The following is a 17,150-nucleotide window of genomic DNA, read 5'->3' as shown; positions in this document are numbered from 1 at the left end:
AAAGATGGTGTTGTTGCTCCAAGGAGCACAATACATTGATACTTGAACAAACCATAGCTGCATTGTCAAGTTGCCAAAAAGAAGCCTTTACTACACCAATGTCGCAAAAAAAACGGGTTACAATATGTCAGACAACACCTTGACACACTTCACAGTGTCTGACACACTGTAATCTGGAGTGATAAGACCAAAATAGAGCTTTATGGTTTAAAAGGCACAGGGAATCTTGTGACAATTACTGGCAAGATGAATTCAGCATGTTGTCAGAAAAGACAAGCAGACAATTTACATTCTTCTGCCCGAAATCTGTCCATGGAATGCTCTTGGACTTTCCAGCATGACCCTAAGTGCAAGACCAAGTTGACCCTCCAGTGGTTACAGCAGAAAACTGTGAAGGTTCTGGAGTGGCCATCACAGTCTCCTGACCTTGATATCACCAAGCTACTCTGGGGAGATCTCAAACGTGCTGATCGTGCAAGATGACCAAAGACTTTGCATGACCTGGAGGCATTTTGCCAAGACAAATGGGCAGCTATACCACCTTCAAAAATTCAGGACCTCATAGATAACTATTACAAAAGATTGCACACTGCCATTGATACTAAAACAGGCAATACACAGTATAAAAAACTAAGGGTGTGCATACTTTTGAACAGGGGTAATTTTATTTGTTAACTTGCCATGTTTTGTTTTATGATTGTGCCATTCTGTTATGACCTACAGTTACAGAATATAAATCCCATAAGAAATAAAAGAAATGTGTTTTTTCCTGCTTACTCATGTTTTCTTTAAAAATGGTACATTTATTACCATTTTAACCAAGGGTACACAAACCGTTGAGCACAACTGTATTTGCCTCCAGATTGCTATGAAAAAGGTACCTGAACTAAACCTACATGCTGCAAGCCACTTCATTGAAATGCCATATCCTTTTACAAAATTAAACTGGGAAAATATATTATAGCCCAAACTTTTTAATTTTGTTTTGGATACGGCAGTGAATGGTTAAAACTCATGTCTTGTTATCTTTTCTTTTTCTTAGCTGTACCAGAGATACAACTGGAAGTATTAGAAAATCTCTCAATATTGATAGGAAATTCCCTCTTATGGTTCTTCCACAAGGGTGGACTGATGGATGATGGTTGGCCCATGGTTTAACACCCCCCCAACCCCCACCACCACAAACCACCCAGTCAAATACAGCCAAAAGGGGTTGTACACATGTCCTGCTTTTAATGCTTTGCTTCATGGGTGCTTCAATTTGATCTCAGCTTGCAGAGTTTTACAGGTGTCACTGCCTGTCATGTCAAATGCACCTATTAATGCCAATGAAAGTGCACCTATTAATGCCAATGAGAGTGCTCTGCAAGGTGGCATGATTGCCTCCTGATTGCCTGGCAGCCACTGCTCTACTGCCCTCTGAAAAGCATTCCACTGCAGGTCACAATTCAGAGGGCAGTAAACATTGACACCCATTCAAAATAGTCCTTAGCTGCCACAGAGAGAAGTATCTGCATTCTAAGATTTCTTGTCTATTCACCTGTTCTGGTGAAAGCTGTTAACTTCTCACCCCGTACTTTCTGTTACAATGTTTACCGCAGGACATAGACAGCAAAAACTTTACAGAATTTTTAAAATGTCATTCCTTAGCAACTAAAAATATATTAGTCTTGTATTGTGCAAAACCAATCTCAGCCTTCTCTGTTATGATTATTTTTGTTGTATTTTTCAGGCACTTCATTCTGGTCTGCACCTCTTAAAGCAAAGTTCCAGCCCCCGCCACCTCCCAAAAAAAAAATTAAAAGTGAAAAGTCAACAACCACAGTATTTGTAGCTGCTAATAGTAGGGCATTTATCTGTCCATGAATCCAGCGGTGTCCTCACCCCGAGCTGATTCTTCAATCGGCTGTCGGGTGCTGGCACCGCCATCTTGAGTAAGGGAAACAGGCAGTGAAGCCTCACATGAGTGAAATGCGCTGTGCTTTGTGAATGGGCTGCAGTCCTCTGTGTGGGTGCTGAACTTCTGGCTCAGTTCCCCGCTTCGAACTCAGCCGGAAGTGGGCAAACGTATATTTTCGCCAGCACACCACTGATCTCAATATGGTCCAAAAAGGTTTTTGATAAAAATATTTTTGCAACATATCAAGATCCATGGTGTGCTGGGGAATATGTACGGTTGACTATAATGTTTCCAGTCTCAGCTGGTAGTCTCTACAGCACCCTTTATTGATGAGCCATACTTCCAGGAATGTGCACGACGGGAATATAGTTATACTCAGCTGGAAGTGGGAGAGGGTTCCTGTCAAACCCAGATACCTGCTCCCCCCAAAAGGTGCCAAATGTGGCAGTGGAGTGGGGGAGGAGACAGAAAAGTGGAGCTTCCACTTTTGCGTAGAACTCCGCTGTAAGCTGGCTATAGATGGATTAAAATTTGGCTTGTTCAGCACACACTGGCTGAATTTCCATCAATATATGGGCAGGGTGGTTGTACAGAAGTTGATCTACTGATTTACCTCCCGACGTGCATTTAGTTACGAATCAATTTTTGGGCGAAAATTTGATTTTCAGAGATTCCGATGTATACAAATCTCTCAATGGAAATACTAGGGGCGTCCCATGTCAAACAGGGACTTCTAATTTTACAGATAAAAGGGATGCTAGCATGGCAGTACTAAACGCCGTAGTAAGTGACAAGTGTGTTCTATTACTGATAGGCGGCACACATGCCACGGACCAGTCCAGAGACCATTAATCAAGATGGCAGACAAAAGTGTTAGCACGTGCGGTGTGGTGAGGGAGTTTCTTGTGAATTAAGGCATAAAACCCGCGGATATCTACAGAAGCCTACAGTGATTAGACTCGCAGCTGCAGTAAGACAGTTGAATAGTGTTAACATTTCAAAGATGGCCGTACATCCATCAGTGACATAGTTTGTTTGGGCCAGCTTGTCCCTCACTAACCTGTGAGGCTGCTGGATGTGTGCAATAAACTGTTGTTTTACCTGCTCAAAATTAAGTCTACAGCTCACTCACTATCATACTAAATAGACAAAGACTAAGTCCTTTGAGGTAAAACAAAAAAGTAAATTTATTGATAATTAATATTCCCTATTTACAGGTTATAGCTAATCATATATAGAATAAATCATAAAGAGTAAGCATCAATACATCACCGGATATTGTAGCATCACTAGTCGCCTCGATTGGGGGACTTCTAGCAATCAGCGAGGAGGAAACCGGGAAAACACCGCAAGACATGTCGGTTGCTCCAAGATAAAGTCCCGTTTTCTCCTCAGAAATCTCCCCTTCTTAAGATAAAATTGTTATTTCACGCGTGTATATGCGCAGTGTCTAAATTCCAGCACGTGAACACGGCGTGTGTTCATGCTCAGTTGCCTGTTTTCAAGGTGTGCCCTAGCTCATGACAATGAGTCATAATTCCAGATAAAACCAGTTTCATCCACTTCTGCACAAACAAGTCTGAACTGTAATAACCTGTTATTCCTGTAACAGTGCAAAACCAAGACCTGTAATAACCTGTTATCCCCGTAACAGAGAAACCAAGTGTTCAATTATAATCTATACACTCATTCTATGCAAACTTGTCACACTCGTATCACAACTTTATGCAGCTGTGGCTTCATACAGCATACCTCCCTGCAGGGGCAGACTGACCATTTGGAAACTTGGGCACTGCCCGAGGGCCCGGGGTCAGTAGGGGGCCCCAGGAAATGCCCCTGGTACCTTTTTTCATAGGCTTTTTTGAGTTTGGGCAAGGAAACTGGCCCCATGATCTCCTATTGCCCGGGGGCCCCATGAGTTGCCAGTTTGCCCCTGCCTCCCTGTGTTCCAGGAGTGAGCAGAGACTTCCAGTAGAGTCTATCACAGCTGCGCTTAGCCATTCAGAGTGAGTGATGTATTCTAGCAATGAATACAAAGCTTTCTCTGATTGGCTGAGTCAGAGATTGTGACATCATCAGCCTGCCTCTCTGACCAATCAAAGGAAGCTGTGTATACATTCATAAAATACATTGCTTAGCTTGAGCGCTGCTGTGATAGACTCTACTGTGTTCCGGGTATGAGATTGGAAGTTTTAGCTCGCTCCTGGAACACTGTGCGTTATGCTGTATGTAACTACGGCTATATACAGCATACCGAGTGTACATCCAGCAGACTCACAGGTTAGTGAGGGACAATTTATTTGGGCCAAGCTGGAGCAAACAAACTATGTAAAGTATATCAAAAGGTGGGGATCAGCTTTAATTATTTCTAAAGCTTGAGCTTCTGCACTCAGGTGTAGTACTTAATTATAAAATGGACTATCCTGACTATTCTTGCTGTTACTGTATATCACACACCCGTCTTGCTGCATTCTCAGGACTGTGGGTATTGTTAGGCAAATTTAAAAACAACAAAGGAGAGGGCGCACAGACCCGGTGCATTGCCATAACTCCATTTTATTAAAAGTATCTAATAAGAAACATAGGAACATTTTTTGAATGCTATGAGGTCTTACCATACCATTCACTGATTACAGGGGATTTTGGAGGCGGTTGATCTGTATTTATAGATATGCTTGGACATGACATGTGTTTGTGAGTATACACTTGTTACATACTTTTAATAAAATTGAGTTATGCTAGTGCACTAGGTTGTTGTGCCCTCTCATTTATTGTTTTGCAACTTTAAGTGTTACATGGTTACATAATTGGTAAGGTTGAATAAAGAAACCAGTCCATGCAGCTCAACCTGTGTTGTGTGTATGTTCATGTCAAAACCATTTCCCACATCCCTATATACTATGTTCACTAAGATATCCATGTAAGATTTTTTTTTAAATATCTATGCTTCCTGCTGACACCACCGATTGTGGAAGGGAGTTCCACATCTTTAAAAGCTATGTTTTTGTTTGCAGCCCATTGTATCTTAGAAACATTTAGGTGATCTGTGGGATCAACACATGTTTTTCCACACCAATTACTAACACCATCAAAAACTAATGAATCACCAAAATAAATTATAGAGATTAAACTGCAATTATAGGAGTATAACACCTACATACAATCTAGATAATGTTGGTTCTAAATTGATACTGTATAACTGAGGTTTCTTTTTTATTGTAAACAATGGACAGGCCCTATGGATGTTTGAATACATTTATTTTTTTTAGTATTAAATTGTTTACCGCTGTCTTCACATCATTGTTCCTCAAAGTATATATGAAAGGGTTTAGGAGTGGAGTGAGAACCGTGTATATAAGAGCAAGAAATTTGTCGTTTTCCCCTCCAGTAGGTCTAATGTACACAACAAGACCTGCTCCATAGAAAAGACTGGCCACAATAAGGTGAGAGGAACAGGTAGAGAAGGCTTTTTGTTTGCCTTCAGCGCCTTTGATTTTTAAGATGGTGTTAATAATGTGAGCATATAAAGCTATGATAATAAAGACTGGGAAAATTGCAGTGAGAATAGCTGCCACTACTGTGGATAATTTGCTCATGGAAGCATCAGAGCAAGACAAGTTCTGAAGTGGAGCCACATCACAGATGAAATGATTAATCTGATTTGATCCACAGAATTTAAGCTGGGAGGTATAACCAGTAGTCAAGGAAGATATTGCAAAACCACCAACCCATGGTGCCATGGCTAATGTAGTATAAAGTTCCTTCCTCATTATAGCAGAATAGTGCAAAGGACTGTTAATAGCTAAGTCCCTATCAATGGCCATAACTACTAACAAATAGCATTCTGTCATACCCAACCCATTGAAAACAAACAACTGTGTGAAACATTCAATGATAGAGATCCTCTTATTTCCTGAAATCAAATTATCCAGAAGCTTTGGTATAGAAACTGTCACAAACATAATTTCAAGAACAGCAAATGTACTTATGAAAAAATACATTGGTGTTTGAAGCAAGGGTTCAGTCCTAATTAAGACGATGATGATGATATTTCCTGTAACACAGATGATGTATGCCACCAGAACAAAGAGAAACAGTAATATCTGTAGCTGCTTTAAGCTGGAGAATGCGATTAAAATAAATTCCTGCACCATGGTCTTATTGAAATCTTGTTTCGTAGAGCAGAACCGCTGTGGAAAACAATATAGAACATTATTATTAAAAGTAAAATGTTAAGCCTTTGGGTTCTTTCCATATATTGAATTAGATTTATAGAAAATGTAGCCCTGTTTTGGGGGGGGGTTATGTGAAATGGCCCACACCAAACAAGCTATGGCGCTAACCTGTATATGAGTAGTCAATCCTGATATGGAAGAGGGGGTTGTGATAATACAAATGGCAGTGCCTCCACCTAGAATAGGGATCCTGCAATTGAGGAGACTCACCCCTTCCTAGGAATGTAACAGGTAGACAACTTAAAGTAACTATACATACCAGTATTAATGCACCCAGCTTATATTTCTAACATGAAAACATGTCACCACACCTGTATGAGATTAATGCAAAGTTTATATAAAGCAGCCACATAACACAGGATGCATAAGAATAACATTCAGGAATTACAATTTACCATAAATTGGGAGGTTGCAATTATACCCGGGTATATGTGCATGTAGTATACAGAATACCTCAAACCATGGGTTATAGTGTTGTCCGGTTGCAGGGGTCCCTGGAGAGGTGAGAGTCAATAAGATGCACGCTTCCACTTTAGATGCTGTGATGGCGTCCAAGTAACATGCGGATGATTGCACTGCTTGTCTGAAGATCAGCGATGCATCACCTAAAAGGATAAAATGCCCTATCTATCCTTACTCTTAGTCCCTATCCCTAAACTGGGCTGTCACTGCAACCGGGCCTCTATCTGTCTAAGTGGCCGTCGGATGCCTAACCTACCTCTAGCATAGTCTATCCAACGCTCCCTATGTTAATCCTAGCTAAAGGGAGATCCAGACCAATAAGGATGTTATGGCTTTAAGCAAAGAGGCTGCAAAGATACACTGCAATTAACAGAAAGTTCACCTGACAGTCTTATGCAGGTGAAAACACAGATCTATATATATATATATATATATATATATATATATATATATGTATATATATAGACAACTATAAGGATTCTGCAGTGTGTAAATAGAATAATGATAATGAACCACAAATCTCTCTCTTACAGAGATATTAGGGTTCCTATACAGAAGTTGAAATATAACAGAGGCAGACCTAATCTGCTTCAGTAACAACTAGATAGATAGCAGCCTTGTTAATCTGGATCATTACTCACAGAATCCCCATACAGTTCTCCCCAGATACATAGCACATGGCAGGCTGGCACCCTCTGCCTGATACTTCCTGGAAAACAAACTATATAACATCCTGGGGTTTCTTGACCTTGTAGGGGCAGGAAGCACACCTAGGGACTTGTCTGTAATGGGACCTCTATGGTAGTGGCTGTATATGGATGTAAACAAACCACAACTAGTGTATAAATAACCGTTCCCTACAAAAATATATGTATATGTCACACCTGAATTTTGTTGATGTTGTTGTGACAACTGTTGGTTTATGATAATTCCAATCTTCTCCCACATTTATGGTAAATTGGTGAGAGTTATGTGAGAATGGGCCAACCATCTTGTCACTATAGCACACATTATAAAATTTTACTTCTTAGACACAGGAAATATCATCATCAACATCTTAATTAGGACTGAACCCTTGCTTCAAACACCAATGTATTATTTCATAACTTCATTTTCTGTTCTTGAAATTATATTTAACAGTTACCATACCCAAACTTATGAATAATTTGATCTCCAGAAACTGGCTAAGGATTTTGTGTACTGCTTTAAACTATTGTCCTGTGTGTGTGTACATATCAGTATGTGCTATTGTCTATAAAAAATATTTTTTAACAGGCAATAACAATGAAATATTTCATATATACAGTACCTGACTATAATAAATACAAATTACTGTATATACTAAAACCACCTAATTTTCCTTTTAAGGGGCTCCGCAGACTCGATAGAAATCCAAAATTGTGATATTCAGACCAAAACATGGACTTCCCAATGTCCCTAAATTGTGAACTCTAAGACAATTAAAAGTTCTCACTATCTAATCAGTACCCTCATCATCATATGATATAGTACAATCATAGCACAGTTCATTCACAGTTCTAGATTTCATTGCAAAAGTACTACATCTGTTTGAATGTCCATCTGTGAGGAGAACCACAAAAACTAGTCAAGATACTTGTACCAGTGAGGGATCTATTAGTTTTTTTTTTTTTTTTTCAAAATAAATGAGCAAGGGTACAACCAACATGTTTTGGGTTTTTTGGGCTTCCCTTACTTCAGTGCTCTAAATATTAGTTTAGGTCCAGTTAGTTACTGAATCATCTCTGCTTTGGATCATTATTAGCTTGCCGCATAGTAAGTGCTCCATCCTTAGCTGTGCTTTTTAACACCAAGTCTAATATCTATCTAAAGCCCTAAAGAAAAATAGGCGACCCCCACAAATACAAACACATAGACTGTACAATTGTTTGCTGTTTTAAATAAATATAAATCAATAGATGTGTCAAAGTTGCAAGCATCTGGACTACTTTATGCAGAACTCCTCACTCACCAACACCCAGAGTTTCCAGTATAGGATAGGTTCCATTGTCATTTTATCCCTCGAATTGAACAGCCGCAGGAGAATCTTCTAATACAGTGTTCTTTACCTGTTTTGGAACTAATCTCCCACTTTATCCAGATATCCACTCCTACTTTAGGGCTCCCCTGACCAGGAAATCAAACCAACGGAAATCAAGCGTGGGAGATGGATGGAGATGGATGGATCCAATATGTGAACCATTATAGTAAACCATAGGTTACTATTAGTATTAATATAATGTATGTCAATGTAAAGTGTGTAAAGCAGGTTATACTTACTGGAACAGTATCACCCATAGTCTGTATAAAGCAGAATTGTGATTAAAGAACATATGATGACAATGACAATTAATTTAATATCAGGAAGAATGTATTTGGAAGTTACATGTGAATTTAATGTTTGCACGCATATATACAGTTTATATAACAATACATACATATATTTGAACACAAACTGAGAAGGGCCCTGAAGACTTATTGCACAAGGGACCACTATAAGACCAATTATGTTTTCACTTGAGACATGAATCTAAAACATGCAATTTGTAGGAAACACAAGCAAGTAAATGGCAACATTGATTGATTTCCCTTTAGAGTTGGGGATAGTTGAGAAAACATGTTTTGTTTAGAGTCATTGTCAGAGACAAAATATGTTGTCTTGATTAATGCATGCCAATACATATGTATGTTGCAAGTGGAAAAAAAGTTATTTTTATATTGCTAGCAATTTGATTGCAAGATTTAGTTAAATTTCAATAGGACCACATTCATTTTAAATTGGACCTTTATAAATTATTATGGCAAGTAAATTACTGTCATATACACTCACCAGCCACTTTATTAGGTACACTTTGCTAGTGCCAAGAAAATATCCCTCACACCATTACACCACCATCAGCCTGAACCATTGATACAAGGCAGGACAGATCCATGTTTTCATCTTGTTTACGCCAAATGTTACCCTACCATCTGAATGGTGCAGCAACCAGTCTGCCCATTCTCCTTTAGCTTCTGACTTCAAGAAGGTATTTTTTGTCCACACAACTGCCACTCACTTTTTTTGGACCATTCCCTGTAAACCCTAGAGATGGTTGTGTGTGAAAATCCCAGTAGATCAGTAGATCAGCAGTTTTTTAAATACTCAGAGCAGTCCGTCTGGCACCAACAACCTTGCCACATTCAAAGTCACTTAAATCCCCTTTCTACAAACTTTAACCAGTGCTGCATTTTATTTTTCTGAAGCCAGTCTGTTGTGAATTTACCTCAATGCTTGCGGTCATTGTCTTGTATCACCCAACTTCTACTAAGCTTCAGCTGGGTCACAGCAACCCTGATTTGTTAAGATGTTATTCCACTAGCTTGGTGTCATCTGCAAACACTGAAATGGCGCTTTTTATCCCAGACCTGACATCATTTATAAATATGTTAAAAAGTAAGGGTCCCAACACTGAACTTTGGGATACACCATTAAAAACCTTAGACCATTCGGAGAGTGAATTATTAATTGTTCCTCTCTTAATACGGTCAAAACTTTTAGCCAGTTCCTAACCATTTACAAACTGAATGTTCTACACATATAGACTTTACGTTACACATTGTACATGTGTGGCGAACTGGGCCAAATGTTTTTGCAAAATCCAAGTATACTATGTTCACAGCCACTCCCTTGTCTACGTTTTTGGTTACTTCCTAAGAAATAAGATTTGTTTGGCAACTTCAGTATATCCTGAGTCCACGCTCACTATTGCTTAAAATACTTTTTTTCTAGCAAAACGCCAATCCAGTGGTACTATGCCAGTCATTAAAGAGTCTCTAGAAACCAGAGACAGTGGCTTAGAAAGAGTAAAATATCTTTGAGAACTCAAGAATGTAAGCCATCTGCTCCAGGTGCTTGTTCACCTTTATTTTGTCTTTTTATGTGTTTCTTGACCATGCCATATTTTAGCCATAATGGTTCATTGGGACTATGTCAACATTATCCCCATTAACCACTTGAGCTCCTGAGGATTTACCCCCCTTAATGACCAGGCCTTTTTTTGCTGTTTGGCGCTGCACTAATTCAAATGATATGAATGCGGTCATGCAATGCTGTACCCAAACTAAATTTACGTCCTTTTTATCACACAAATAGAGCTTTCTTTTGATGGTATTTGATCACCTGTGCGCTTTTTATTTTTTGCGCTATAAACAAAAAAAACACGAAAATTTTGAAAAAAAGCAATATTTTCTACTTTCAGCTATAAAAAATATATCGTAAACTCAAAGTTAGTCATAAATTTAAGCCAAAATGTATTCTGCTACATGTTTTTGGTAAACAAAATCCCAATAAGTGTATATTGATTGCTTTGTGTGAAAGTTATAGCGTCTACAAACTATGGTATAGATACTGTAATTTATGCCTTTTTTTGCTATATAGCACTGCACTAATTCAAATGATAATTGCGCGGTCATGCAATGCTGCTCCCAAACAAAATTTACGTTCTTTTTTTCACACAAATAGAGCTATCTTTTGGTGGTATTTTATCACCTGTACGCTTTTTATTTTTTGTGCTCTAAACAAAAAAATACGAAAATTTTGAAAAAAAACTATATTTTCTATTTTCAGCTATAAAAAATATATCGTAAACTCAAAGTTAGTCATAAATTTAAGCCAAAATGTATTCTGCTACATGTTTTTGGTAAAAAAAATCCCGGGCATTAGCGGGCAAACTGGCGCTATCTGGGAGGGGCGCTAACACTATCGGAAGTCACCAGTGACACTGATACAGTGATCAGTAAAAATCTGTTCACTGTAATCAATGACACTGGTGACAGGTCAGTGAAGGGGTTAACTGGGGGGGGGGGTGGGGGATCAAGGAGTTAAATGAGATTACTGGTGTACTGGCGGGCAAACTGGCGCTATCCGGGAGGGGTGCTAACACTATTGGAAGTCGCCAGCGACACTGATACAGTGATCAGTAAAAATCTGTTCACTGATCAGTGACACTGGTGACAGGGCAGTGAAGGGGTTAACTCGGGGGGGGGGATTAAGGGGTTAGACGGGATTACTGGTGTATTAGCGGGCAATCTGGTGCTATCTGGGAGCAGCGCTAACACTATCGGAAGTCGCCAGCGACACTGATACAGTGATCAGTAAAAATCGGTTCACTGATCAGTGACACTGGTGACAGGGCAGTGAAGGGGTTAACTGGGGGGGGATTAAGGGGTTAAACGGGATTACTGGTGTACTGGCGGGCAAACTGGTGCTATCTGGGATGGGCGCTAACACTATCGGAAGTCGCCAGCGACACTGATACAGTGATCAGTAAAAATCGGTTCACTGATCAGTGACACTGGTGACAGGGCAGTGAAGGGGTTAACTGGGGGGTGGTGATCAGGGGGTTAAATGTGTCCTATGTGTATTCTAACTGTGGGTATGTGCTGTTTTACTCACTGTTTGTATGTCTTCTTCTCTGTCTGGAACGCAATGTGTCCAGGCAGAGAAGAATGACATCATATCCTGTCCTGTGTAAATGTCAACACAGGATAGGACAGGGACCGATCATTTGATTTCAGCCAGACATCACTGGCTGAAATCAAATGATTGATCCCTCCGGGATCAAATGGTGTCACCTGCGGGTCGACGGGAGCGCGCACACCCGCCTTCTGCCGGCGAAAACGTTGGGAGCGCGGAGCCCGTTTTAAAACGTGCTTTTGCACCCCAGTGCCGCCCTGCACACGTATATATGCAGTGGCAGGGCGGCAAGTGGTTAAGGACATAAGCTTCCCCATTTTCCTTTGTATACACAGAGCTGAAGAAGGTATTTAACAAATTTGCCTTTCTTTGTCCTTGTTCACCAAGTCAAAATTATCTTGTAAAGGGCCAAAGGGCTTACATTCTCAGACTTGAACATTATTTCTGGAGGTTTGTCCTACTCTGTTTTGCAACCCGTCATTTGTTTTACATTTTTGTAGCTTTAATTTCCTTTTTACATATCGGGTTGCATTTCTTATAACTTTCAAATGATGATGATCCTCAAATGATGATGATCCTTTATTTTTATGTAAGTTTTTTAAATGCTCTTTCCTTCTTATTCATAAAGTAACTATTTTAAGTTTGGACCTGAGCCACATAGGCATTATTTCTAGCTTTTTAAACGTATTGCCCATGGGAATATATTTTGCAGTGTGTTCATATACAGTTGATTTGAAGCATCCCCGTTTCTTTTCTTTGTTATTTATTGTCAACATTACCTTTCAGTCTAAATCTTGGGGAGCAGCCCTCAGCTTTGGAAAATTTGCTCTCCTAAAATTAAGTATTTTTTTCTGTCCTTTACTTTTCCAGTGGTGTTTTTTTCCAATCAGTTTCAAGGTATTTAAAACCACCATTTTCATAGCTGTCCCAGCCCTTTATAGCTGTGTAAACAGCTGAGCCTCCACCTCCTCAAGGTCCGCTTGCTTTGAGATCACTTCTCGTGTAGAGATAGACACTGCCAGCTTTTCATTTTACCCTGCCTCTTTGAAAGAGAACATAGCCAGGAATAATAATTGCCAAGCCATGTGAAGAATGAAGCCAAGATTCAGTAATACCAGTTAAATCATAGTTTTCTTCATGCACCAATGCTTCCATCTCTCCTATTTTGCTTGGCAGACTTCTGGTATTGGTAAATAAAAACTTTAAAGCAGAACCTCATTTTCTGTATTCAGGAGGGGAGGATGGGTTTTAGGAGGGAGCTAAGCACACTCTCCTGTCTGCATGCCTGAGATAAGGGTAGATGGATTCCAGGAAGTAAATACTACATTAATCATCTGCCCTTACTCAGGATGTCCATGGGCAGAAATTCTAGGGGTGATTTAGGGGTGAATAAAGCATGGAGACATGGGTGAGTTTGCTTTGAATATTAAAAAAATAATTAAATAGTGTTTTTGGTTTGTAGTGCTCAGATGCAGTGTAGTTACACTTCAATTCATTGTCACATTATGCACTTGTATTTTGCATATCTTTTTTTAGTAGTACAATCAGTACTCTAACTGCCAATGGTTCTTTGTAACATGGGAAACTCCTTATCACCCTCCATAACTCCTACCTTCTCTATTTTTGTGCTAGTGACAACTCAATTTTTTGTATATTCCCTACATTTCTGGCTTTAGGCACAATAGAGAATGCTTAAAAAAGCATTTTGGCTTCAAGCAGAATAGGACATTCTATAGTGTCTACTCCTCATTCCTCAATAGTGAGTGAATTAGTCAGTAAATTATTTCTTTATGACAGAAGCCATTGTTTTTATGCACTGTACTGGTTTTAGTATGCTTCACTTTGGTTTAGTGGAGTCTTTTTTGGATCCCTTTACCTTTCTTTTGAATGAAGTTTCATATTCATATGTATATTAGTTAAGGGGGGGGGCTTCTTTTATTATATTTTGTATATAAGTGATCAAAGTTAAGTCTGTAAGAGGGGTACAGTGGTGATTGTTTGTCATGTCCTCCATGTTTCACTCCTCATTGGATTCCAAGCAAGGGTCACATGAGAGGCCTACCCCTGGGTTAGTTCTTCTGAGCTACACTAGGCAACCTTGTACAGGGTGGCTTTCTCTCTACTTCACACAAATGGGGTACCTGATGTGCTTTCAGGAAATACTTGACCTTAAGACAGGCTTCCACTTTTTGAGATGAAAGTACACCATCAACACTTGCACAACAGTTAGCTTTCAGGTCCCTGTGTAAATGTACATCTTCTCACTGTAGCTTATAATTAGGTGGACTGTGCCAAACCCTGACTGCAGCCAGTTTCCCACTACTAGTCCGGGTAGCAATATGCAATCCCGCCGTACACATAGCAGGGACTCCAGCCTGCACTTTAATTTCTACACCTCTCTACAGGATGTAGAAAATTACTTATATAGTGTCGCGCTAATAACACAATAAATATATCCAACATACAAATGTAAAATAATTTAAAAAAAAAAAAATATATATATATATATATATATATATATAGTGATATGATCCTTCCAGGATCTAATGGTGAAATATTATACAGTGATAATGTAAAAAAAGAATAAATCCTATAGATTGGTGAAAAATACCACTATCCCCCTTATCCACAACTGAGTGATCAAACACTCTCAAAAACAATGGTGCAAATAAGTAAAAGTGAATCCCCTGCTATGGGGATATAAACCCATACAAAAAGTCAGAAGTGCCACAAAACCACACTTAATCATATCCAAATGTCCACATAGAAAAACGTGTAAATAGTTGTTCATAAACGCACAAAAATATATATACAAAAATGTCCAAAATTGCTGAAAACATATACACGTGCTCCAACATTGAATTTGTGCAAATGTTGCAGTGTATGCGTGGTCACAGCAATAGTGTAATCCTCAAGTGGCCAAAATGCCCCCTCACCTCCTTACAGTGACCACAAGGGCCAGCTCGCTTTTGGATCACACCTCGATCCTTACAGGTATTGGTTCGTCACAGGACAGTGTCCTCACTGGATCCCATCAATGGTGGCACTTACTCCTTTCCTTTAAGACCTCCTCCAGACACAGGTAACAGCAATACCGCTCACTCTCCCATAAAAGATCATATCAATAAAGCAAAAAGATCCTCCATAGTGTAATCATGTTTAATATGTATAAAACATTTGCAAAAATAATGATTGCCCACTCACATTTGCTCCATATAATGACAGCTTTTCACCTCATGCTATGGGTGTACTGCATGGGTAGTAAAAGGTGTACTAAAATGCTGCCCACGCCGGAAATGATGTCACCGCGTACCAGAAGTTCCTCACCACGTCTCACCCAAAGCAAGAAGCAATTCTACCTACAATAGGTACACTCCTGAGGCATGTTGCTTGCTGACTGTATCTTCATTGCTCACGGCAACCGCATGTATATGTCATGGTCCTGTCCACGGCAGAAGTTATGAAAGATCTGGCATTTCTGCCAGTGCCCTGCATGGCCGCAGAAGCACGCATCAGCCTCAGTTTGGTGCCAGACGGCCTTTATAAGGAGGCTCATTATTTCCTCAAGTTGCTGGATGAACTCTAGCTCCTGTGCCCTGTTTCCTATGATTGTGATCTGTAATTTCCTGATACCGACTCGGCTTGCTCCTGGACCTGTCTACTCTGATTTACCCCTGATCTGACCTCGGCTTGGCTTACGGATACTCTCTCTCTCGCTCCTCTGTGTATGACCTCGGCTATCCCATCTGACTATGTCTGCTCTGATTCCCACCTGGTACCTGACCTTGGCTTGAACTGACTACCCAGTAAACATCTAAATCCTGGAAGGACTTGCATACCACGCACAGGTGCCTCCTGTCTGCAGACCTATCTCCGTGCACCAGCTGTGCTTCTGAGTGGACCACCAACCAGCACTCCTACAGGCGACCAGTGTGACTTTGGCCTGACTCCCGCTGTCCCACTCAGGGGAGTCAAGCCCTTTCTCCATTGGCCTCCATCACCAGGTACGTGATAGTATAACTTGCACTATAGTGACTCTTTAGCATATGACTGAAGCTGTAGACTAGGTATAAAGTTGTTACTTCTATTACACCCCTTTGAGTAACTTCAGACTAGGCAGGTGGCAAAGTTTCAACACTTTACTGAATAAAGTGTAAATGGTACAAAGTCCAACACAACAGACATCACAGTTCCAATGATTCCAGATAACAGCTATTTTTCTAAGTCCCTAGTCCCTAAACCTAACCAGGTTATGTGCTGTCCCAGCATACCTGCAGAGGTGAGGTGAGGTCCATGAATGACAGGCTCCAGTGATTGGAATATTTGGGGTGAAGCGGTTCCCACATCTTTAGGCTTCCTTGGTGGTTATTAAGCTGCTGGACCAGCAGCAGGACCAAGGACAGGAAGTCGGAGCTAAGACCCTTAGGGCCTTGGGTCAGACCCAAAGATCCCACCAAAACCAACATGACAGGAACCAAGCTAACCCTAGCCTTCCCTTCTGGGACAGCACCTAACTAGCAAATTCTAACCTGTTTACAAGTCTACAGATTATTTTATTCTTGTTTTGCAGTTATCAAGGTTTATTTTTTTTTGTTCTCGCTGGTGTGCAGTAATTTTATTGATACCTACAAAAAATGCTTATAGTACAAATAACTACAGAGACATCTTTACATGCATACTGTAGATATGGCATAGGGTATTAAATAATAGAAAGAAGAGCAGATTTTAACCATGTTTATCGGTCTTCTTTTATGGTAAAGGGAAATAAGTACTTTCATCCAACCTAAATCAAAATTAATTCCAGTTGCATTCCCAGCCCAATCTGTCCTGCTTAGCTGCACTAGAAGTCTACGAATAGCTTTGTCTGGCACTCTCTCAAGTCCCAAAAATGGCTGAACAGAATGTCAAATCTTTTGTGAAGTAAGACAGCTTGTATATATGTATTTTAACTGTTAATCTGACAGATAATGATAGATTAGGCATATGCAAAATTAGAAATAGAAAGATTTATCTACATATGCTATTGTACAGATATCTCTTTCTATGCAGTGCAGCTTAATATTGTGTTTCCTGAAGAAGC

General features: G+C 39.9%; 1 protein-coding gene across 1 annotated transcript; it reads right to left on the bottom strand.

Annotated features, from left to right (window-relative positions):
• Window positions 1-4,691: 4,691 nt before the first annotated feature.
• Window positions 4,692-16,536, bottom strand: LOC149452271 (olfactory receptor 2AP1-like). The gene is made up of 3 exons (XM_089689546.1): window positions 16,342-16,536; window positions 5,185-6,090; window positions 4,692-4,841 (listed from the first exon to the last, which is right to left on the bottom strand). The coding sequence occupies exons 1-3, from the start codon at window positions 16,534-16,536 to the stop codon at window positions 4,692-4,694; spliced, it is 1,251 nt and encodes a 416-aa protein (XP_089545672.1).
• Between the last annotated feature and the right edge of the window lie 614 nt (window positions 16,537-17,150).

This window comes from Staurois parvus, unplaced genomic scaffold (genome assembly GCF_062004578.1).
Source record: "Staurois parvus isolate SC_StPar_1 unplaced genomic scaffold, SC_StPar_1.0 ptg000486l, whole genome shotgun sequence".
Taxonomy (NCBI): Eukaryota; Metazoa; Chordata; class Amphibia; order Anura; family Ranidae; genus Staurois; species Staurois parvus.
Note: the sequence above shows the minus strand (reverse complement) of the source record. Positions and strands in the feature narration are given on the sequence as shown.